The following is a 20278-nucleotide window of genomic DNA, read 5'->3' as shown; positions in this document are numbered from 1 at the left end:
TTTTTATGACTCCCATTTCGTAGATGTGGAAAGGGAGGCCAGAAAGGTTGAGTATGTGCTAGACCCGGATTGTGAAGTCATCTCTGTTGGATTCCAGAGTCATTAAAACACCTGCGAGTAATTTAAGGCTTGGGTGTGTGAGACCTTGGAGAGAGGGGGAAATGGGAGAGAGCAGGCAGTAAAAGTGGAGAGAGTGGCAGTCTGGGAGAGCTGGGGTGACGGATGGAGAAATCACTGCTCCGTCCAGGTGCGTCTGTTGCATCAGCGGGAGGGGGGCACCCTGCACGCGCCCCATCCTCCTCCATGACCCTGGCTCCCTGGAAGGCCGTGTGGCACGGGTCGGAGGTGAGCGGACTCTCTGGTCCTGCTGGTCAGAGGCTCCGCCCGGGGCCTCCGAATGGGCCTCGGGGGTCAGATTCCTGCAAAGGCAGGCATTCATCACTTTTACGTCTGCGTTCAGATCCCTAATAAGGAAGTAATAATATTGCCAAGCCTCTACCACGCTATCTATGAGCTAGCGAGAAGACTAATTATCTGACGACACTAATAAATGGTTATGATGTTATTAAAAATGGCACCAAGCTAGGATTAATAGGCTCATCAATTGCAGGGAATCGGGTTTAACAAGGTCCCCTGCATGTCCCGTCAGGGCCCGCGCCTTGATGGATACGGCGCCGCACGGAGCCCGCGGACGAGGCCGCCCCCCTCTTTTCCCCGGCTGAGGGTCAGCTTAGAGAGGTCAGGCCGCTGCTGGGGTTTTCTGATCCACCCCCTTTGCGAATTGCTCTTCAAAGCTCCCGACGCCGGAGAGGCTGTGCCCGACAAGACTGGCACCAGCTGGGCTCGCTTCCACAGGTGGCCTCGGTGCTCCACGTGACCCCCTCCGCCTCCCCAGCCCGGCAGCCTCTGCAAATGACAGGCTCGGGCACCCACTGGGGCCCCACATTCCAGATCCCGGGCAGAAAGCGGGAGTAGGGGAGCTGATAAATGGAGATGCCTCTGGGGACTGCTGACTAATTTCCATAATAATTATAGTTATTACTAATAATGGTGACAACACCACTCCCTTCCGTTTAGACTGGATTCCACAATCTGGGAGCGCTTCCCCACCAGCTGCCTCCTCCGGGCCCCAAACCACGCTGGGAACAGGCCGGGCAGGTATTCTCGCCCTGGAGTTAGAAACTGGAGCTCAGAGACATAAAAGGATTTCCTGAAGCCCCCACCCCGGCCTCCTCGAAAGAACAGCCTTATGACAAAAATAAAAATAAGAAGAGCAGGTAACGACATGGTGCAGACTGCGGAACGCGCGTGTATGACCTCACAACCCCCGGGGCTCGTTCTATGACTGCCATTCCCGTTGTACAGAGAGGGAAACTGAGACCCACAGAGGCCAGGAAACATGTCCGGGGGTGCACGGCGAGTGAGCAGCCCAGTGGGAACCAAGCCCAGCCCCCAGGTCCTGCTGGCCACCGCGAGCCTCTCCCACCAGCCTCCCACGCGGGCCCGAGTTCCCGGGGCCTAGGAAATGAAGGCTCTGCTTGAGCCTTCCGGCCACTCTGAGCTCCAGCTCCGAGGCTCCAAAGCGGGGAGGGCAGGAGGGTGAGCAGGACGCCCACCCAGAGACGCAGGGCGGTAGCCATCCCTCTCCCCAGCCCCCGGCTGGATCCGTGCAAAGATCCACCCTGCATGAGCCTACCTCTGCCCTGGCTCCCGGGGTTGGAGGACAGGGCTTCCGAAGGCAGAGAGCCTCCAAAGGCTCCTCCGCTTGGAAGCCCGGCTCCATCACCTACGAGCCGTGGGGCCTCACCTCTCCCTGCCTCAGCCCCGTCTGTAAAATGGGTGCATCGCGGGGCTGTTGGGGGGGATAACTGAGAGGGGGAGAACAGAGTGGCCTGGCATAGATCAGGCCCTCCCTCACCTTCCTTAGCAGGTCTTCCCTAACAGATGCCTCTGGAAGGCCAAGGGCCCTGGGCCAGAAGGCAGGACACGTTTATTGTGGGACAGACAGGCCTGTGCTCCTCCTTTCATTCCCGCAACAACCGTGGGAGCTTTGCTGGTTGTCACTTACTCCTGTGTTAGACGTGGGGAAACGGGGCCTTGGGGAGGTTGATGATGAGTGTGCGCCGTCGCACACCTGTCAGGTGCTGAAGTGGGGCCTGGCTGTAGCTCTGTGGGACTGCCGCCTGGCCTCCTAACTTCCGGCCTCTGACAGGTCTGGGTCGTACCGTGGGCTGTGCCCCGCACCTCGCACTTCCAACCAAGAAGGAGGGATTAACGCCCAGGCCACAGATGGGGAAACCACTCAGAGAGGCCCCCAACGGCCCCGACTGCACAGCTGGGGAGGGAGGGCCCCGCGCTCGAACCCGGGGCTGTGGCCACCCCACACGGTGGCCTATGCCTTCCTCCTGGTGTCCCACACGCCCCAGGCCCCACCCACGAGCTGCTCCTTCTTCCCAAAGCCCAGCCTGTCTGCTTCCCTGGGCTGAGCAAGCCCCACCTTGGCCCAGTAAGTCCCTTCACGCAGCCCTCAGCTGCCTGCACCCCCCGTCTCCCCATCATGCCCAACGTTACTCAAGGCAGCAACGGATCCAGCTCTGTGCCTAGGGTTTGTGACGTGTTTTGCGCTGGCACCTTGCCCACATGGCTGGGGCATCCTTTGGAGGCTCCTCAAGGAGCAGGAGGCAGGGACAGGCTGAGGAACCCCTGCAGGGTGAGCTCACCAAAGACACCAGTGCGAAAGGCACAGTCAGATGGGGGCCGTGCGCGTGTGCTGGGGTGCAAGGCCATGTCTGGGAGCAGGGAGCACGAGCAAGGCGGGCCCAAGGGAGCTGGGTCCTTCCCAAGTCACCACCTCTGTCTCCGTCTCCCCTGCCCCCAAGGCCCCCACCTGCCAGGATGCCCCCTACCCCCGACGTGCCTTGCCGGGGCTTGGCCAAGCCTCCCTGGGGGGGGCGGGGTGAGGGGGGGGCAGCCCCCCGTGCTCCCTTCCCACTTACATGGTCAATGAGCTCCTTGATCATGCCGTTCCACTGGCCCTTGTCGTCCTGCGCCCCGTACTTGCCGTCCTCCACCAGCCGGATCTCGTAGGAGAAGCCCAGGATGTGGGCCAGCTCCTTCAGCAGGTCGATGCAGTAACCCTCAAAGCGGTCATTCCCAAACAGCGTCCTGTCGGACTTCCGGAACATGACAAAGGGCTCCTCCTACGGGGACAGATGAGAGGGGCTGATGAGAGGGGAGAGGGGCTGACGACGGCTGAGCGGCTGGGCAGAGAGCCTGGGCTGGAACCTCTGCTCCTGTGTCTAGGAAACCTCTGGGTGGCTTCGAAGGGTGGTGTCGAGTCAGGCCAATGCCGGGCCTCCCCAGCGGCCACTGGCTAGCGGGCCCTGGCCCTGAGCGGGGCTCGGTAGGTATTGGCTGATTACCTGTCCCATGGTCCCGGAGCTAGTAAGTGGTGGAACAGGCATTCGAACTCAAGACCATCGGATGTGAATCCTGTGCTCCCTGCCCCACCATCGACGCAAGGCCCGAGGTTCTCAAAGTGTGGTCCCGGCCAGCGGCTCCAGCGGCACCCAGAAACGTGTGAGAAACGTTCGCTCTCTGGCCCCTCCCGAACCACTGGGCCAGAAACCCTGGGAGGTAGCCCTCCAGGGGAGGGGCGCCTGGTGGCTCAGTCTGTGAGCATCCGACTCTTGATTTTGGCTCAGGTCACAATCTCAGGGTTGCAGGCTCGAGCCCCTCTGTTGGGCTCTGCACTCAGAGCTTGGGCTTCTCCCTTTCCCTCCCTTTGCCCCTCCCCTTGCTCATGCTCATTCTCTCTCTCTCTCTCAAATGAACAAATATTTTATTTATTTATTTATTTATTTATTTATTTATTTATTTATTTATTTATTTATTTATTTATTTATTTATGATAGGCACACAGTGAGAGAGAGAGAGGCAGAGACATAGGCAGAGGGAGAAGCGGGCTCCATGCACTGGGAGCCCGACGTGGGATTCGATCCCGGGTCTCCAGGATCGCGCCCTGGGGCCAAAGGCAGGCGCCAAACTGCTGCGCCACCCAGGGATCCCTGAACAAATATATCTTAAAAATAAAATTTTTTTAAAAAAACAGCCCTCCAGGGGATTCTGATATCTGCTCATGTGTGGGAACCCGGCTGCACAAGACCCTCCGTCCAGGGTCCTCCCGGACACCTCCCCCTGATGGCTTCCCACACCCCCTGCTACCTCTCTCTCCTTCCGGGGATCTCAGCCCCCAGCGTGAGGATCAGTGAGCGCTGACAACCACGAGAGCCTGCATTTGCGTGCGGACACACTGGCCCTGTCACACCGCCCAGCCGGGAGTGCTCCCAGACAGACACGCAGCATTGCCTGGTTAAACCCCGACTTCACTGTGCCGGGGGAGTGGGGACCCATAACCCCACCTTACAGCTGCAGAGAGTGACCCCAGGAGGACGAGCAACTGGCGTGAGCTCACCCTGTGGGCAAGGAGAGGATCTGAACTCTGGCTGGTGTCGGCCCAGAGTGCAAGCGCTTAACCACCTCACAAAGCCCGAGCCCCTGAGCCCCAGGGTGCCTCTCCCTGGTGGGTGCAGGGTCCTCGGCAGGTGGCTCGGGGTGGCAGGGGGAAGAGCACAGGGCCCGCTGGCCCATGTCAGGGCTCCTCCCTGCCGGGCGATGTGGAGCCAGCAAAGGGCTGGGAAGAGCCACAAGTCTGACTGATTTCTCATTTGGAAGCAAGCCCCTGGTCACCCTGGGGAGAACCGGGGGGAGGAGGCAGGACGGACCCGACAAGGGAGCCTACGGAGTGAGCACCGAGGGCTCTGACGTCCCAAAATCCAGGCCCGTGGCCCGGCCCCGAAGTCCAGGTCAGCACACACATCTGTGTTTCCACGGGCCCCGTGCCCCCAGCTTCACCGACAAGTCCCCGTCCCCAAGCTGCGCTGGACGAGCCACTCCTGAGCCAACTCGGCATTTCCTGAGCTCCTACTATTCACCAGACACGGATCTGGGCACTCTCACAGGCTGCTTGATTCAGGCCTCACAGGCTTGCAAGACGGGGGGCGTTACTCCCGTAGCATAGACGAGGAAACACACTCAGAGAGGGTCAGTAAGTGGCTCCGGGTCACACAGGGGTTGCACTGCAGTCTGATGGAGTCCCACTGCATGCACTTCTTCCCACCTGTAGCCCCTTGGCCTCTTCCTGGGCCCTAACCTTCCCCAAAGCCATCTGGGCATCGTCCCCCCGACCCCTCACCTATCTGAAGGCCCCGGAGGCTGAGCAGCAGCTGACTGAGCGCGTGTGCACTGGGAATCCCTCGTGCACATGCCCGCGGGAAGGGCACACGTCGTCACTCCGTCAACCAGCTCGGCCCTGCCTTTGACACCATGGCCCCGGGGGCGGAGTGAGCCATGGGAGGCCCCGGAGAAGACCCCTACTGGGGCTCCTCGGGCGCAAACCCGCCAGCAGCCTCCTGCTGGGCTCGCGCTGTGGCAGGTGGGCTCCATTCTCTGGCCCCCGGACCCCCTGGTACTGCTACCTTCCAAAATCCCATCCCACCGCGGGGCTCCTTTACTCTCGATTTTCAACATTCCTTTGGGATGCTTCAGGGCCAGGCTGGGGGCTCCTGCCCCCCCCGCCCCGGGATCCCGAGAAAACCACTTCTCGGTCTAACTGGGTGAGACACGGGGTCCTCGGCCCGACTCTGCGCCGAATCTCCGTGCCTCCCACCCCGACCCGCCACCACGCAGGCAGCTCACGCACGAGTTTGGCGAGAAGAGCCCAGGTGGGGCTGGGGCAGGTGCTGGGGGCGCAGTGAGCAAGGACTGGGGGCCGGAGCTTCAGTCCCAACCCCTCCTTCCGGTTGCACGTTCTTGTGCAGTGAACAAAATGCACCACCGTACCTGGAGGCCCTGATGTTAGCTCGAGGAAAGAATCGGAGAGAAGGTACTGTCTCTCCCGGGGGAGTCACCAACCACGCACACAGGTCCCTGGGCACAACCTACCTCCTTCTGTAAGTAGACTAGGGGTAAGACTAGAACCCACCAGACGGGGTTTGTCGAGAGGAGGACACGAGCCAATCTGTGAAAAGCGCTTACAACAGCGCCTGGCAAACGTCAGCTGCCAATACGGCTGATTGATTGATTTTTTTTTTTTTTTATTAATATCATTGCCTTCTTTCTGCGTGCTGGGCAGCCTGCGACCGCAGGGCCCTTTCCGGCCTAGAGACCGTGCCCAAGGTCACCAAAGGTTAAAGACCAGAGCTGGGAAAACCTTTTCTCCGGAAAGGTCCCTGAGCCCTGAGCCGGCTCACTTTCTGACCCTCCCTCCGCGCCCCTCCCTGGGTCTATTCTCTAAAATTAGCACTTCATTTGTGAAGCCACCACAGCCCCAGAATCTATACATCTCCATATAAATACGCTGCCTTCGGAGCAGCTGTAAAATGCCATTAATTTCGGGAAGTGCTCTGCGGATGGCATACATATTTAACAGCCAAAGCCCAGAGCATTAAAATGGTGCTCGCCTTAGTAATGTGTCTCCAGACCTGCAACATTTCCTAGGGGGTAATTCTGAACTCCGCCAACTACTTATTCATGGACTATTTCACAATTTATTACTGGAAATGTCCAGACAGCCAATTCACAAGCTCTCTCGGCTGCTAATCGATTGCTCAGTGAAGGTGCCCTCAATTTCATAACTTTACGCTCTCCTATTGCTCTGGGAGCCGGGTAATATTTCTCTTCAACAAGTCACAGGAAACAGGGGTCCAGAAAAATAACCTTTTCCGACTTTTCGTTGCCAGGGCTCTTAGTCTGGTTTTCCACTCTGATCGCTTACACTGACGTGAGAGCCGGGCCTGGCGCTAAGCAAGCTTCTCCCGGCGGCAGGACCTGTGGAGTTGGAAGGGGTCTTGGGGGAACGAATCCAACGGTGAGCTGCCCGACACCTGCACCCCTGAGCTCCCTGGTGATGCAGGCCCTATCCACATGCATCCGTACAGGCGTGCGCCTGTGTACACGATGCCACCAGCCCCGCCAGACCACGCTCTGGACGTTGTCTGCTGAGGCCTGCTTGGCCGTGGAGGCCGAAGGCCCTGGACCCAAGGCCATGGTTTCTGCTGGTTAGAACCGGGACAGAGCACTGGGAGTCCTGCCTCCCCCGCAAGTGGGGCCTAGACTGGTCCTGGCCCGGGATGGTCCTCCCAGCCCACGTCCTGGCCTTCTTTTGCTTTTCTGCCTCTCCTGTTTCCACAGGCTAGGTGTCCCTCCCACCTGGCCGTCAAGTCTCAGGTGGTCACATGCGCACAGGAGTCCCTCCTGCCTGGTGGTTGAGTCTCAGGTGGTCACAGTGTGCACGGGGGTCCCTCCTGCCTAGACATAGAGTCTCAGGTGGTCACATGTGCACAGGGGTCCCGCCTGCCTGGTGGTTGAGTCTCAGGTGGTCACAGTGTGCACAGGGGTCCCACCTGCCTGGCCGTTGACTCTCAGGTGGTCACAGTGTGCACATGGCACACAGACACCCATCAGTGTGTACCCACACACCCACGTGTGGCTGGCCCAGGCCCACACCCACACATGTACCCGCACACGTGTCATCACTGCTGCTTTCTTCAGCAGCCCAAAGAACTCTGAACCTTCAAAGGCAGGGCCCCCAGGAGCGAGCCAGGTGTGTTTTCTCGGTGTGTGAGCTGTGGTTGGAGTGGATGAATTTTTCATGAGGCCGTGGAAGAGCAGAACCAGAACAGAAGCTGGGGCCCGGGGAAGAAAGGGGAGCGGGAGAGGGGAGGCTTCCAGGCCCTCGACCCCAGACACGGGGAAGGCCACCTGCAGCTCTCAGGGGCCAGGGCTCTGTCCATCTGTGCATCCAGGCTAAGGGCACCCTTGGCTCCTAACTCCAGGGCTCAGGAAAGGGGAGGAGAGGAGGTAGGTTTAGGGCAGCTCATGGGGAGCGCGGGCCTCTGGCACGCCCAGATTCCGGGAACAGGGTGAGCAGAAACCCCTCTCATTAGGGGTCCAGCCCTATGCTCTGGGGGCAAAGCAGCTGGATGTTCCTGAACTCTGCTCTGGTACCTGCCGTCACTCAAAGTGCCGTTGCCCGGACAACACACTTGCAGGCAGGCCAGGCCCCCCAGCACTCTGGAGGGTGGAGGGAGGTGGAGGGGGGTCCTCGCTGGCCCTGCTTCCCCGCTGCCAAGCACAGGGCTGGGTTTTCAGCCAGCGCAGCTGGGGCTGGGCCCTCTCCACGACTGCCCCAAAGAGCCCCAGTCTGAGAGCACCCCTCAGGGCTCTGACACATGCATACCCCACGGAGACTTTCAGGGAATCTGGACCAGCTCTAGGTTGTCGTGAAGGAGGCCCGAGGCCAGTCCTGGCGTGGGGGTGGGCCTCTCACTCAGCAGACTCTGAGGGCATTTTCAGCTGGAAGGAGAGAGCTTCCGGGAGCCCCGTGCACAGGCTGTGTGTCACATCCCATGTCCCCACCTCCGTCAGGGATCGTCCAGATGTTACCCTGGCCATTTCTCTTCCTCCAGGAAGCTTTCCTGACCTACAGGGTGAAGCAGACCCTGCCCTCCAGGAGCTCTGGGCCGTGGGGATGCACGGAGCAATCAGGGGTCACCCCTAGTCTGACGCTGCGGGATGGTGTGAAGACCGTTGGTGGGACATCTGCCTCGAGTGGGTCAGCAGCCCTGCCAGAGGTTGAGGCCGACGGGGGCCGGCGGGGAGGGTCGGGGGGCCCAGGAATTCAGACTTTGGGCAAAGCAGACGACGAAGTGCTGACTGGGTCTGGAGTCAGATGTATGAGCAGGAGACTGGAGCTCGGAGGGACTCGGGTGGCCAAGGTCACACCCCCGACAACTTGGGGGGCCAGTGAGGAAACAAGGAGGCGGTAGGGTCATTCGCAACAGCAGCAGCTATCACTTGGCCTGCACTCTGCGCCGTTTATGTTTATGAACCCCTCAGCCTCTCTCCTCTGAGAAGGAGACACGTTTATGATCACCTCTTTTTAGGTGGGGAAACTGAGACACGGAGCAGTTCGGCAATTTTCTGGGGGCCACACAGCTAATTAGCAGCGAAGCCAGGGCTCAGACCCAAAGGTCTCTGCTCTCAACCATCACATCCTGGTCGCAAGGCACGTCTGTCCCCAGCAGCTGCCGGACTCGTGTCTGCAGGTACGAGGGGCAGCGGGTCAGCTGGGGGTGTATGTGGGGCCGTGGCCCAAGAGGGGCTTGTCAGCTCCCTATCCCGGGGGGGATGGGGTGGCCAGTGCCTGAGAGCTGGCGGGTGGGACTCCCAGCGAGGGACTGAGTGCATCAGGTCGGGGCCTTTGCAAGAAGCCGTGAGTATTGATCCAGAAGCTTGGAGAAGGGGACATCTGCTGGGTCCCACCTCTGCGGGTGTAGACAACACCTGTGCGCCTTTGCAGAAGTCTTATGCCCTTGAAATCTGGCTGCTGCCATTTTAATAAAACGCGTACCGGTGGTGTTTCCAGGAGTGTGACCCTGCATCCTTCCGGGGACCTCACCGCTCCCTCGAGGGCATTGTTTTGTGGCTGAATCATCGGGCCCACGTCATCGCCCTTCCTCCTAATCTCTCCCAGCACACTAGCTTTGCACCTTTCTTAATCTTGTCTTGTGCAAAGTGTTTTATTTATATCTCACATTTTATGCATCTCTGTTTTTTAATCTTTTACCACCTTTTTATTATTTCATTTTTACCCTTTTATATTTTAGCCTTGTCTCACTTTTATCCTTTTGCTTTCCGACATTTCGTCCTTTTTTTTTTTTTTTTTTTTTTTTTACCTTGTCTAGCTGGAGCTGTTAATTATTTATTTTAATTTTTCATCTTCCTTGATGGCTTCCCTTTTCATCTTGTGCCTTATTTTTCATTTTTTTCTCGTTATTATTTTTCCTTTTCACCTTTTCATTTCGTTCCCTTTCAACTCTCTTCTCTTCTGTTTGCCATCCACATCAATGTCCCCTCAATTGCTCATCAGTCTTTAATCCCTTTGCTCTTTTTTGTCTCTTTTTAATCTTTCTAGTTTTTTGTTTTGTTTTGTTTTTTTACACAATTGTTCCCTTGTTCCTAATGAAATCTTTTGACTTAATGGTCTTAGCAGTCTGATTTATATATATATATATATAAATATATATATATATGTATTTAGTTAACAAAAATTTGATCAATAAAGGCAGGCAGGATGTATGGTGATGGGGGAAATGCTTGGGGGAGGAGGGCTCATGCCCAAACCGGGGGGGGCAGCAGGTGTCTCCCCAGCCCTCTCACCCTGGCTCTGTCACGAGTATGTCCATGACCACTGTCAGGACTCCATCACCTTTGACGGGATCCTCTCAGTGCTAACCCTGGAGACTGGGGGTGAGATCCACAGGCTACAGGTGCTCCCTAGAAGCTGCTACTACCCCTGGTATAGGCTGCTTCCTGGGAGAATGGGGTTTAACAACTATGTCCCTTCTTGCGCCAGCGTGTGCACCACCGGTCCACCAAGTCACACTAGAAGGAGAGCACAGGACCATCCCATGGGGCAACTGAGCTCCAGCACCACAGAAGGGCCGAGTGCTGGGTGCCCTGCCCTGCTCTCAGGTTCCATCCCGGGGCAGCCTTACTTTGTCCAAGCACTCCAAATCGGGTTGAGCCCTCTGTTTTATACAGGATTTGTTTTATTCGTGTTGCATTTATTGTACTGTGTGTGCTTTATTATAAGGAGAAGATGACAAAATTGTCCTCAAAAGGTCTTTGATGAGAATCTGCTGGGTGGTCATCAGGCTGCCTCTGCCCAGGATGGCCCAGCTTGGGTCCCCAGGAAGAGTATGGGGTCTTTGGACACCCTAGAGGCCTTCTAGGAGGGCTAGTGTGTGGGGAGAGGGCATAGCAATGGCCTTCTGTCCATCCTGAGCTCCAAGGAGCAGAGAGACCTCCTTGGGTCAGAAGAAGGAGGCGCTATTCAGTCCTGGGGCTTGGAGGGAGGGTGGCAGGTGGGGTGAGCATGGAGGAGAGCTCTGGGGATGGGACCCTGTGGCCTGTGGCATGTGTGTGGGCTCCCGCACCGGCTGGGCTTTCTGGGGGTGGCCACAGCACCCACCATAGCCCGGGGGACCAGTGAGAAGGGCCTTTGCCCTGGGGACTGAAGTGAAGAGGTGGGCCATTGAGTCCTGGTGCAGAGGGCAGGTTAACCTCCCTCCTTCAACCCCATGGTGGCTCATACTTGGGCTCCGGGGTGGGGGAGGTGGGGGTTGCAAACCCATAGGCCTCTGCGGATGGGCTTCCAAGCAGGTCTTTTTTTTTTTTTTTTTTTCCAAGCAGGTCTTGAGGACCAGCTCACTGTGGTTTGGGGAAGAGGTCACCAACAGTCACCCCCTGGGGTCTTTGGCCTGTGACCATGAGCAGTCGCTGCGTTCCAATGACTGAGGGCTTGCTGAGGGATCCCCCAAGTTTCCACCCCCACCCCATCTTCCAGCCTCGCAGCAGCCCTGAGAGGTGCCCTGTCTATGCTGGGTGGGGTCCCTCTGGCCCGTCCCCAGCTCACACAGTTCCTCCTGCGGGGCTGCAGGCTCTTACCAGCACGGTGGTGACGATGAGGGACCGGTTTGTCAGAGAGTCAGTGACATTAGGGCCTCGGCCTTTGGCGACCTCCGTGATGTTGAGCCCCTCCGCGGGACTCCACACGCCGACCTGGATGGACAGACAGATGGAGAACAAGGGTGAACCCCCCGTCTTTCCGTCCTTCCTCCACACCAACAAGGCCATCGACTCGTTCTCCTTCCTGGGAGCACCGTCATCATGGCCAACGTGCTGCAGGCTGACCTTTCTGACAGCCCCACCACCTCTCTTCATCTCGGAGGCGGCTCTCAAGGTGTCGAGTCTCCCAGGATGGCCACCACCCGCCTCGCTGGCCACCTCCGCACAACAGGCAGGGAACTTGCAGAGGAGAAGGTGAGTGCAAAGACAGCCCAGGGACCTCAGCCTCATCAGGAGCAGAGCAGAAACACTAGGAAACCAAGGGTCTTGAGGCAGAGGCGATTTGGGCCTGTTGGGCCTCCCCCTTCCCAGGGAAGATGCCCATCACCCAGCTGCTCAGTCACTGGGTCCCACTCAGTGCCTCCTCCCTGGGGCCACCCACCCTCCGCAGCAGAGGGCAGGGCCTGGAGCAAGGGAGATGCTCATTGAACATTTGTGGGGAGTGCCTGGGTGGCTCATATGCATTGAGCATCTGCCTTCAGCTCAGGGCATGACCCTGGGGTCCCGGGATCGAGTCCCGCATTGGGATCTCCCCGTGGGGTGCCTGCTTCTCCCTCTGACTCTCCCTCTGTCTCTCATGAATAAATAAATAAAATCTTAAAAAATAATAAATTTGCAGAACGGGTTAACAGCTGATGAGGCGTGTTCACACGCAGGAAGGCAGGCTGGGCAGGAGCTGGTCTTTGTAGCTGTTTCGGGGGTGGCAGCCCAGAGCGGAGACCCTCACTGCAGGCCTGGTGGCCGCTGGGCTGGAAGGCAGGTTGCTTTGTGGTGGTGCTTCTAAAGTGGGCCGACGTGGCGGCCAAGGTGGCATCATCCATGTCCTCCCAGTGCCCTTGCTGCTACAAGGCCCGAGGCTGGAAGAGGCCGGGAAGACGGAGTTCACCAATCCTTCTAACCCCCTGGGCCCCACTCTGCCCTGCTCCGCCCCCTCTCAGGTCCTCTCCCTCAAGGAAGGTGCTGGCAGGCCCATTCTGTCCTTGGCCAAGCTGGGGGGGGGAGGCAGGGGGGCACTCAGGAAACTTAATCAATTAAACAGAGAGGCCGAGTGCAAACATCCCATTCAGAGAGCTGCGCGGAGCAGATAGCAGGGAGCCGTGTAATTATGCCTGGGTAATTCGGCCCTAATCCTCCCAGAGCCACCGGCGGGAGCTGGCGGGATCAGCTGTGACCCGGCTTAGCAAACAGAAGCCATGATACGAGAGGCAGGGTGGCTGTGTTTGGGCTTAGCACCCTCTCCAGGCAGGATTTCTATCTGTGCAGACCCCTCCCCAGAGCCCAGAGGAGAGACACGCAGGCCGCGTCAAAGAGGCTCTTGTCTCAAGTGGGCCGAGGGCACGAGGGTCCCTAGCAGCACACCTGTCCAGCGGTTCCTGAGCAGCTGGATCCCCGGCTCCAGCAAGCCGGTGTGGACTTCCAACTGCATGGCCTGCTAGGCACCAGGTGCCCCGGGGGATGTGAGAACAGTTAGGACCGAGGAGGAGGCCCCAGCCCTGCAGAGGCTGTAATGCCCCCCGCGCCAGGTGGCTGAGAGTAGGAGCCCCTGGAGGGCGCAGGTCAGCCTTGGTCCTGGTGCAGCAGGTGGGCTTCCCTTGGGTGTTAGCTACAGTCACTCTGTCCGGGGAAGAAGGATGCTGTGGAGGCTCAGATGGAGAGCACTCGCCCGAGCCTCTACCGACGTCTGCTGCGTGCATCCGAGTGGGCAGCTAACTGCCATCCTCAGAATTTTAGGCCATCCCCAGAGACGGACAGGTGAGAGCAAAAATGAGATGCCACTCGAGCGAAAACCATTGCAGTCTCCCTGGAGGAGGAGGAAGGGCCCCCCAGCACCGCCGGGGTTTAAGCAGCGGCCGGGAGACTGCTCCATGAGGACTCGCAGTGTGAGCAGGCTGGGCCAACTGGTATCCTTGATCTTAGGAGCACAGGCCACAGCCTCTGTCCCTAGCAGACACATGTGGCAGAGGAAAGGTGGGGTTTCTCTGGCCACCCCAGTCTGGGGGTCCCCAGGAGCTCGAGGGAAACTCAGAAGAGAGGAAAGTCAACTTGGCCACAAGGTACAACCCAGCCAGAGCTAGGCGTGTGCCTGAGGGAGTGAACGTGGGGGACAGAGGCCACCTAGGCCATGGTGGCCACGCCTACAACCAGGGCCACCAGGTGGGCAAAGGACAGGCCAGCGGGAGTGGGGGTGACTGGGCCCTGGGGAATGTTTTGGGGGCACTGGAGAGGTAGGGTGGGTTCATTCTTGGAAGGCCATAAAGGCCCAGGGGAGAGGCTGGAGCTTAACTTGGCACCAGGGGACCACGGAGCAGGGCAGAGCTGGGCTTTGGGAGGCTGTGTGTGTGTGTGTGTGTGTGTGTGCGTACACTCAGGATGGCTGGAGGCTCACAAAGTGGGGTGGAGAAGCCAGAGCTGGGTGCTAAAATCACCCAAGGGAGAGGCCTGGCCCAGGGCAGACGGGTGGACAGGAGAGTAGTAATCAAGGCATCCTGAAGGCCCAGCGCATCAGAGCATCAGAGCCGGCCCCTTCCCCTCCTGGCTTTGCTCCTTGCTCTTTGTACACCCCACCCCCGGGCTGGACAGATGTCCTGGTGTGAGACGGGGTGGCTGAGCCCCCGGCCCCAAGGTCCCAGGAATGTGGAGAACTAGGGGCTCATGCTGAGTGTCCTCCTCAGCCCAGCAGGATACATTGATGGTTCCCAGAGAGCAGAAGTGGCCTCATGACAAATACCTGATGGTGGCCACACGGAGGTCCACCCCCCTGGAATCATTGAGGCCTTAGAAACCAAGGGTGGGAAGTTCAGAACCCATGTGCTTCAACATCTCTCCAAAGATAAGAACCAACTCCGGTTCCCAGACAACCAATCACGTTGCTTAATCTTTGCTTAAACGTCCCCAGTGACAGTGAGCTCACTACTCCCCAGGTAGGCACCCCCTGGTGGGTAGAGTTTCTCTTACCCAAAGTCAGGTCTGTCCATCTGCACCCCGAGCCTTTTGTTACTTTTCCTAGGTTAAGCCTCCCCGGTGGCCCTCGCTCAAGGGGCGACAGCTGGGGCGTCCGCCATGGCCGGGCCGCTGGGGTCTGCACCCGTCCAGCCTGCCCGCCCCGTCACGTTCTCCGAAGGGTCCAGGCCCAGGCCACACCGGGTCCCATCAAGCCCCCACGGTCTCGTCCCTCCCTCTCCTGAGCCCCGCGCACCTTCTCCAGGCCGTCCTCCTTCAGGCTGATGATGTCCAGATCAAAATCCGTCCGTAAGCCACTGGTTTTGTTGAAGACGATCCGTCCAGTTAATCCTTCCCACTGAGCCTGCCGGAAGGGAGAGGGGAGAGCGGCAATTCCTCGGGCTCATAAATCATCATTCGGTACAACTGTACAATGCTTCATTTTAATTACTCTTTGCACCGATACTGTTCCCCCAAGACCATGATTAATTAATAATCACCTCCATCATTGCTCGGGCTGTGGTGCGAGCCAGCGATTTCCATAAATTCTATTATGCTCTTTAGCCAGCTTTACATTTGCACCTTCTCGTGTACAACATCGATCTCAGATGCACTCAAATGAGCCCCCGCCTTGAAGCGACGAGGAGGGGGGGAGCCCGTGTCGGGTCCCCAGAGAGGGGCAAGGAGGCAGGCGGGCGGCTTGGGGCAGGCGAGAGCCGCGTGGAGGCAGAAAAGGCAAGAGGCCAAGCCGGCCCTGGCTGGAAGGACCGAGACTTGGGGTAGAGCCCGAGGAGGCAGAGAAGCCACCCCCACTGTCCCCGGGGCTCCAGCCCCACGGGGTCACGGTTAAGCACACGGGGGTCGGAATGCCGGGTCCGACCGCAGTGAGCTGTGTGAACTCGGGGACTCCACTTCGCCCCTCTGCCTCGGGTTCCTCATCTCCAAGACGGAAATCCTAACAGGACCAAAATGCCATGAGGGTGGAATGAGAGAAATCCCGCAAGATACTTCGGACAGCGTGCGGTACGTACAGCCCGAGCCCTGGACCACTGGGAGCTTCTGTGATCTCTCATTGCCCTTAACGACATCAACACAGAGACGCAGAGGTCCAGAGCGCACGCGGGACCCAAGCTGAGAGAAGCCCCACTCTTCTAGCTCAGCGGTGGGCAAACCGTGGCTGGCGGCCCACGTTCCCCCGCCGCCTGTTTTTGTAAACAGTTGATTAGAGCACAGCCACACCCGTGTGTTTACTCATGGTCTTTGGCTGCTTTGGCGCAGCCACGGGCAGGCCTGAATAGTCACAAAGAGACCATCTGGCCAACAAAGCCTAAATGTTTACTATCCAGCCCCTAACAGAAAAGGTTTGCTGACTCTGTTCTAGAAAATAGCCTTCCTGTGGGCCCAGGGGATGCCCACAAAGTACTTCCCGCTGCTCAGGGCGGGTAACCCACAGCCCCGGCAGGTGGGCCAGGTGAGGTCACGATTCCCATCTCACAGAGGAGGAGGCAGGCACTTCGCCCAAGCTCACAGGGTGGATGAGAGCTCCACACTGCCCCTCGGGTCCCAGGGCCCCACCACCCAGGCTGGAGCCTCTCTCTCCCTCTCTCCTCTCTCTCCCTTCTCCGTGGAGGTAGGAGGCTGCGAGCACACAGGTAAATGCCTAAAATGCCACAGGCTTTCTGCGTCTTGGAGGACAAACCCATATATCCGGGAGTCCTTGGTAACCAGGAAAGGCTGGGGTCTGGAGGACAGGAGAAAACCTGGAGCTCACACAGCCCACTGGGCCTGTGGGGCAGGGGAAGGCCTGAGCGTCACTAACCACACCGGGGTCATGATGCCTCTTAGGTTCTGAGAAGGGTTCCAGGGCCTTTCCCTAGCTGAGCATCCCTGACACTTATGCTCCCGCTCACAAGGTGACATCCAAGTTCACAGGATCATGGATCCCTGGAGGCCAGAGTAAAAGCTGTGGGCTTCTCCAAGCACTTGGGCAGCTGGAAGACATCGCAGTGTGTGCAGAGGAGAAGCCTGGTACAATAACTTGGGCAGAGGGGCAGGGTGCGGTACTCTAACTCAGGCAGAGGGGTGGGGCCTGGTACACTAACTCGGGCAGAGGGCAGGGCCTGGAAGCAGTCCAGAAGGCCCTAAAACGAGTTGGACGGGATGAGGGGAAGATGACCCATTACCTAGGTGTTAAAAGAAAATGTATCACGTGCGTAGCGAGTGCCGCGCACACATCCCGACTAAGCGGTACATCCCCTCATTTCCCCTTGGTTGTTTCCTTCCACGGGGCTCCCCTGGATTCGGGCTGGCGCTTGGCTGGGAGGAGGGCTGGTCACCGGGCCAGGGCCCGAGGCCTCCATAGAGACCTGTCATAGCGGGCTAACCTCCTTCCCCGAATGCCCTGGTTTTGTCTCATCACGATCCTGCCCAGGTGGGTGTCGCCGTCACCCCCATTTTATTAGAGGAGACACCGAAGCTCAGAGGGGGACTGAGCCAACAGTCATCTGCAGGACACAATCCTGGTCTGCAGGGATGGCGTTGAGGAGCTTCGGGTCACTGTGCCCAAGTCCTGCGGGGGAGGCTTCTAGAGCCCGGGGGCCGGACACGGGGCTGGGGCCAGGGATGCAAAGATCAGAGAAGGTGGAGACCACTGTTCATGGCTTCACAGAGCGGCTCAGCTCCCCCTGACCCCCCAGGCTGGCTCCCCCTCCTCTGCACCCTCACGCTCCCTCCGAGCCCCCAGGGGAAATCACAGCAGGTGCCTTCAGACCTGCACTCAGCGAAGCCTTCCCCCTTGTCAGCTACAGAGGGATTAAATGCCAGCAGGGGCACCGACTGCCTGCGGGCGGGCGGGCGGGGAGGGCGGGCAGGGCCGGGCAGGGGCAGGGAGCGCCGGCAGCTCCTCCCCGTGACATTTCCCGGCCTGCCCGCCCCTTCCAGCCACCGCTCAAGACTCGCTAAATGAAAGATGCTTCACGCGCTCTGAACTCCGGCCTGGTATTTCCCAGCTCCTCTCGGAAATGCCAAGTCTTTAAAATGATTTACTGTCATGCAGTCAGAGCGGGAGGCGGGCGACTTGGAAATGGTCTGAGGGAAGACGGGTGCCGGGCTCAGGCAGGGGCACTTGGGTCCCGGTCTCGGGCAGCCGCGGTACTGCGGGCAAGCCACGTGGCTGCTCCGGGCCTCCGTCTCCACCGCCCTTCACCGCTGAGCCTCAAAAATTCCAAGGGGTGCAGGGAAAGCAGAGTGGGGGCCCCCAGAAGCCGTGTGGCCCAGAGATCCTCGTTAGCTGGAAACCCATCATGGAACAAGAAGCCCCGGGGAGGGCAGTGGTGACGACACAAACAACAGGAACAGCAGCCACCCTGTCGAGCCTCCGCTCTGTGCCGGGCTCTGGCCTAAGCGCTCCACACACACCCTAACTCGCTTCCTCCTGCCAACAACCCCAGGAAAAATCTCCAGAGTAGAGTCGGACCGGAGGCACAGAGAGGTTCAGCAGTTGGTCTAAGATCACACCGCTAACACGTGGGTCAAGCTTCGAAGGCATTTTTGTGCAGCTCATAAGGTCCCAGGGTTGTGGCTTGGGTCACTGACCCCCACCCAGGGGCCTGTGGCCACTCAGGCAGAGGCCTGCCGATGGAGGGGGCACAGGGGGCTAGGCGTCAGGCCCCAGGGCTCCCCGAGAACCAGCGGGTGCTCTCCCAGGCTAACCAGGCCTGCTCAGGGCACTGGACAAGCAGCTTTCCTCTGCAGTTTTGAGGGGCGGGAGGAGAAGGGACCATCCCGATGCTCTCCTACCTACATACCTGACCCTGGATGGAGCCCCTTCCAGATGTGAGGGGAGCTGGTGCCAAGGGCTTCATGCCTCCCTCACCACCACGGTGGGATGACGCTTGCCAGGTGAGGACACGGACACCCGGGGACGTCTCGGACACACGTGAAGCCACCCCACTGGGAGAGGCAGACAGCTCCACGGGCCCGTGCCCCATCCCTGCTCCTTTCAGCCCCGTTCCTAAGCAGGATGGTGAACCGGGCACCTGCGGGAAAGCTGCCCTGCCTGCTGACTGTACGCTGGTGGGTTCCTGCGTTTGTCACCCTCCTGCAGCTGCCTTCCTTTGCCCGTGGGATTGCATTCCTGATGCCAGGACTCGGCTCGTGTCTGCTCCCTCCCCGGGCTATGAGCTCTGCGCACGCAGGAGATCGTCCATCTCAGCCCCATTGGATCCCGGGGCACAGCTCGGTGCCTGGCACCCAGCAGGCCCACACAACTAGCTGCTGAGTAGCCGAACGAGGGCTCAAGGCAGCCTGCCTCTCTCCCGGTCCAGTGTGGCTGCTACAACCCGCCTCGGGGGCTTCCCTCGACTGCACCTGGAGCTGCCCGGACATGTCACTCCCTCCGACCCGGGGTCACCCTGCCTGGATCTGCTCCCCGAGCCTTCTTCATCCACCATTTACTGGGATTTGACTCTGCCCATGTGCTGGGCTAGATGCTCTGTGTACAGTTTGCACACCGTCTCCTCAACGACACTGAGGCAAGTACTCTTTATGCCCACTTTACAGTCAAGGAAACTGAGGATCAAAATGTTAATCCTCTCACCCAAAGTCACATAGCTAATTGTGAGGCAGGCAGGATGCTTGCTTGGCCTTGGCCTTAGCTTCCCCACCCATAAAACGGGAACCATGAACTGCAATCCAGAGCTTACAAGGGCAATGACGATGGAGGGTCCTTCAGAATTACCAGTTGGCATCGCGAGTGCCAATGGTCATCTTGCAGCAGGACAGATTTCTGCTCTCTGGATCCCCTGAAGCAGCCCCACGGATGGGACTTCTTCACAGCTGCCTTGGTGCCAGCAGAGCCAGGCCGGGGGGCCCAGGACATGAAGAGGAGTTTGGAGGGCTGATTATCCAGCCAGCCTCCTCTGCCCTGCACCTGCCCTGAGCCCCTTCCCTACACGGCGTCTCATCTCAGCTTTCTGGTATCCCTCTGGGGGGCATGCTTTGTACCCCCTTTTGCAGATGAGGCCATCACAGCTCAGCCAGTTTCTCTAGCTTGCCCAGGGCCACACAGCCAGAGGCAGAGACCCTCATTGCACCGGAAAGCCCAGGCAGGTCCTGCTGACACTGCTGAGCACCCACGGAGAACCTCCCACGTGCCATGACCTTAGCCTCCCAATCACCCTGTAAGACTGGTCCTGTCCAGCCCATTTTTGCCCAAGGACACTGAGGCTGGGACACGCAAACCAATGTGCCCAGGTTTGTGTGGCCTGGAAATCAAGTCCTCCTGACACCACACCTGTGTCTTTGCTCTGCAACACGAAAGACCCCCAGGGGAGGTGGCCTTGGGGGGGTATAGGGGGTTGCAGGGGAGCACTCACCTCCTTGATGAAGTTCATGAAGCGGCCGCCAAAGCGCCAGGCCTTGTGCCGATGGCACTGCAGGGAGTTCACGGTCATCTGGGGTGCCCGCTGGTAGCACACAGACACGATGTGGACGGCGTCGTACAGTAAGGCCGCGTCGGTCTGGAGGGGAGGGACAGGGCCTGCCTGAGAGCAGCTCCCAAAGCCCGAGCGTCCTTGACCCGACCTGC

At 59.0% G+C, this 20278-nt stretch overlaps 1 protein-coding gene across 1 annotated transcript in view; it reads right to left on the bottom strand.

Annotated features, from left to right (window-relative positions):
• The window catches only part of GRIK3 (glutamate ionotropic receptor kainate type subunit 3), a 222287-nt gene that overhangs the window by 39850 nt on the left and 162159 nt on the right, over positions 1-20278 (bottom strand). The window contains exons 7-10 of the mRNA XM_025419889.3: positions 20067-20210; positions 14948-15055; positions 11572-11685; positions 2997-3200 (exon numbers count right to left, since the gene is read on the bottom strand). Of these exons, the coding sequence (XP_025275674.3) occupies positions 2997-3200; positions 11572-11685; positions 14948-15055; positions 20067-20210 (570 nt within the window). The remainder of the gene's footprint in view (positions 1-2996; positions 3201-11571; positions 11686-14947; positions 15056-20066; positions 20211-20278) is intronic.

The sequence above is a fragment of the Canis lupus genome, chromosome 15 (genome assembly GCF_003254725.2).
Source record: "Canis lupus dingo isolate Sandy chromosome 15, ASM325472v2, whole genome shotgun sequence".
In the NCBI taxonomy this organism is placed as follows: Eukaryota; Metazoa; Chordata; class Mammalia; order Carnivora; family Canidae; genus Canis; species Canis lupus.
This window is presented reverse-complemented; position numbering and strand designations above follow the sequence as displayed.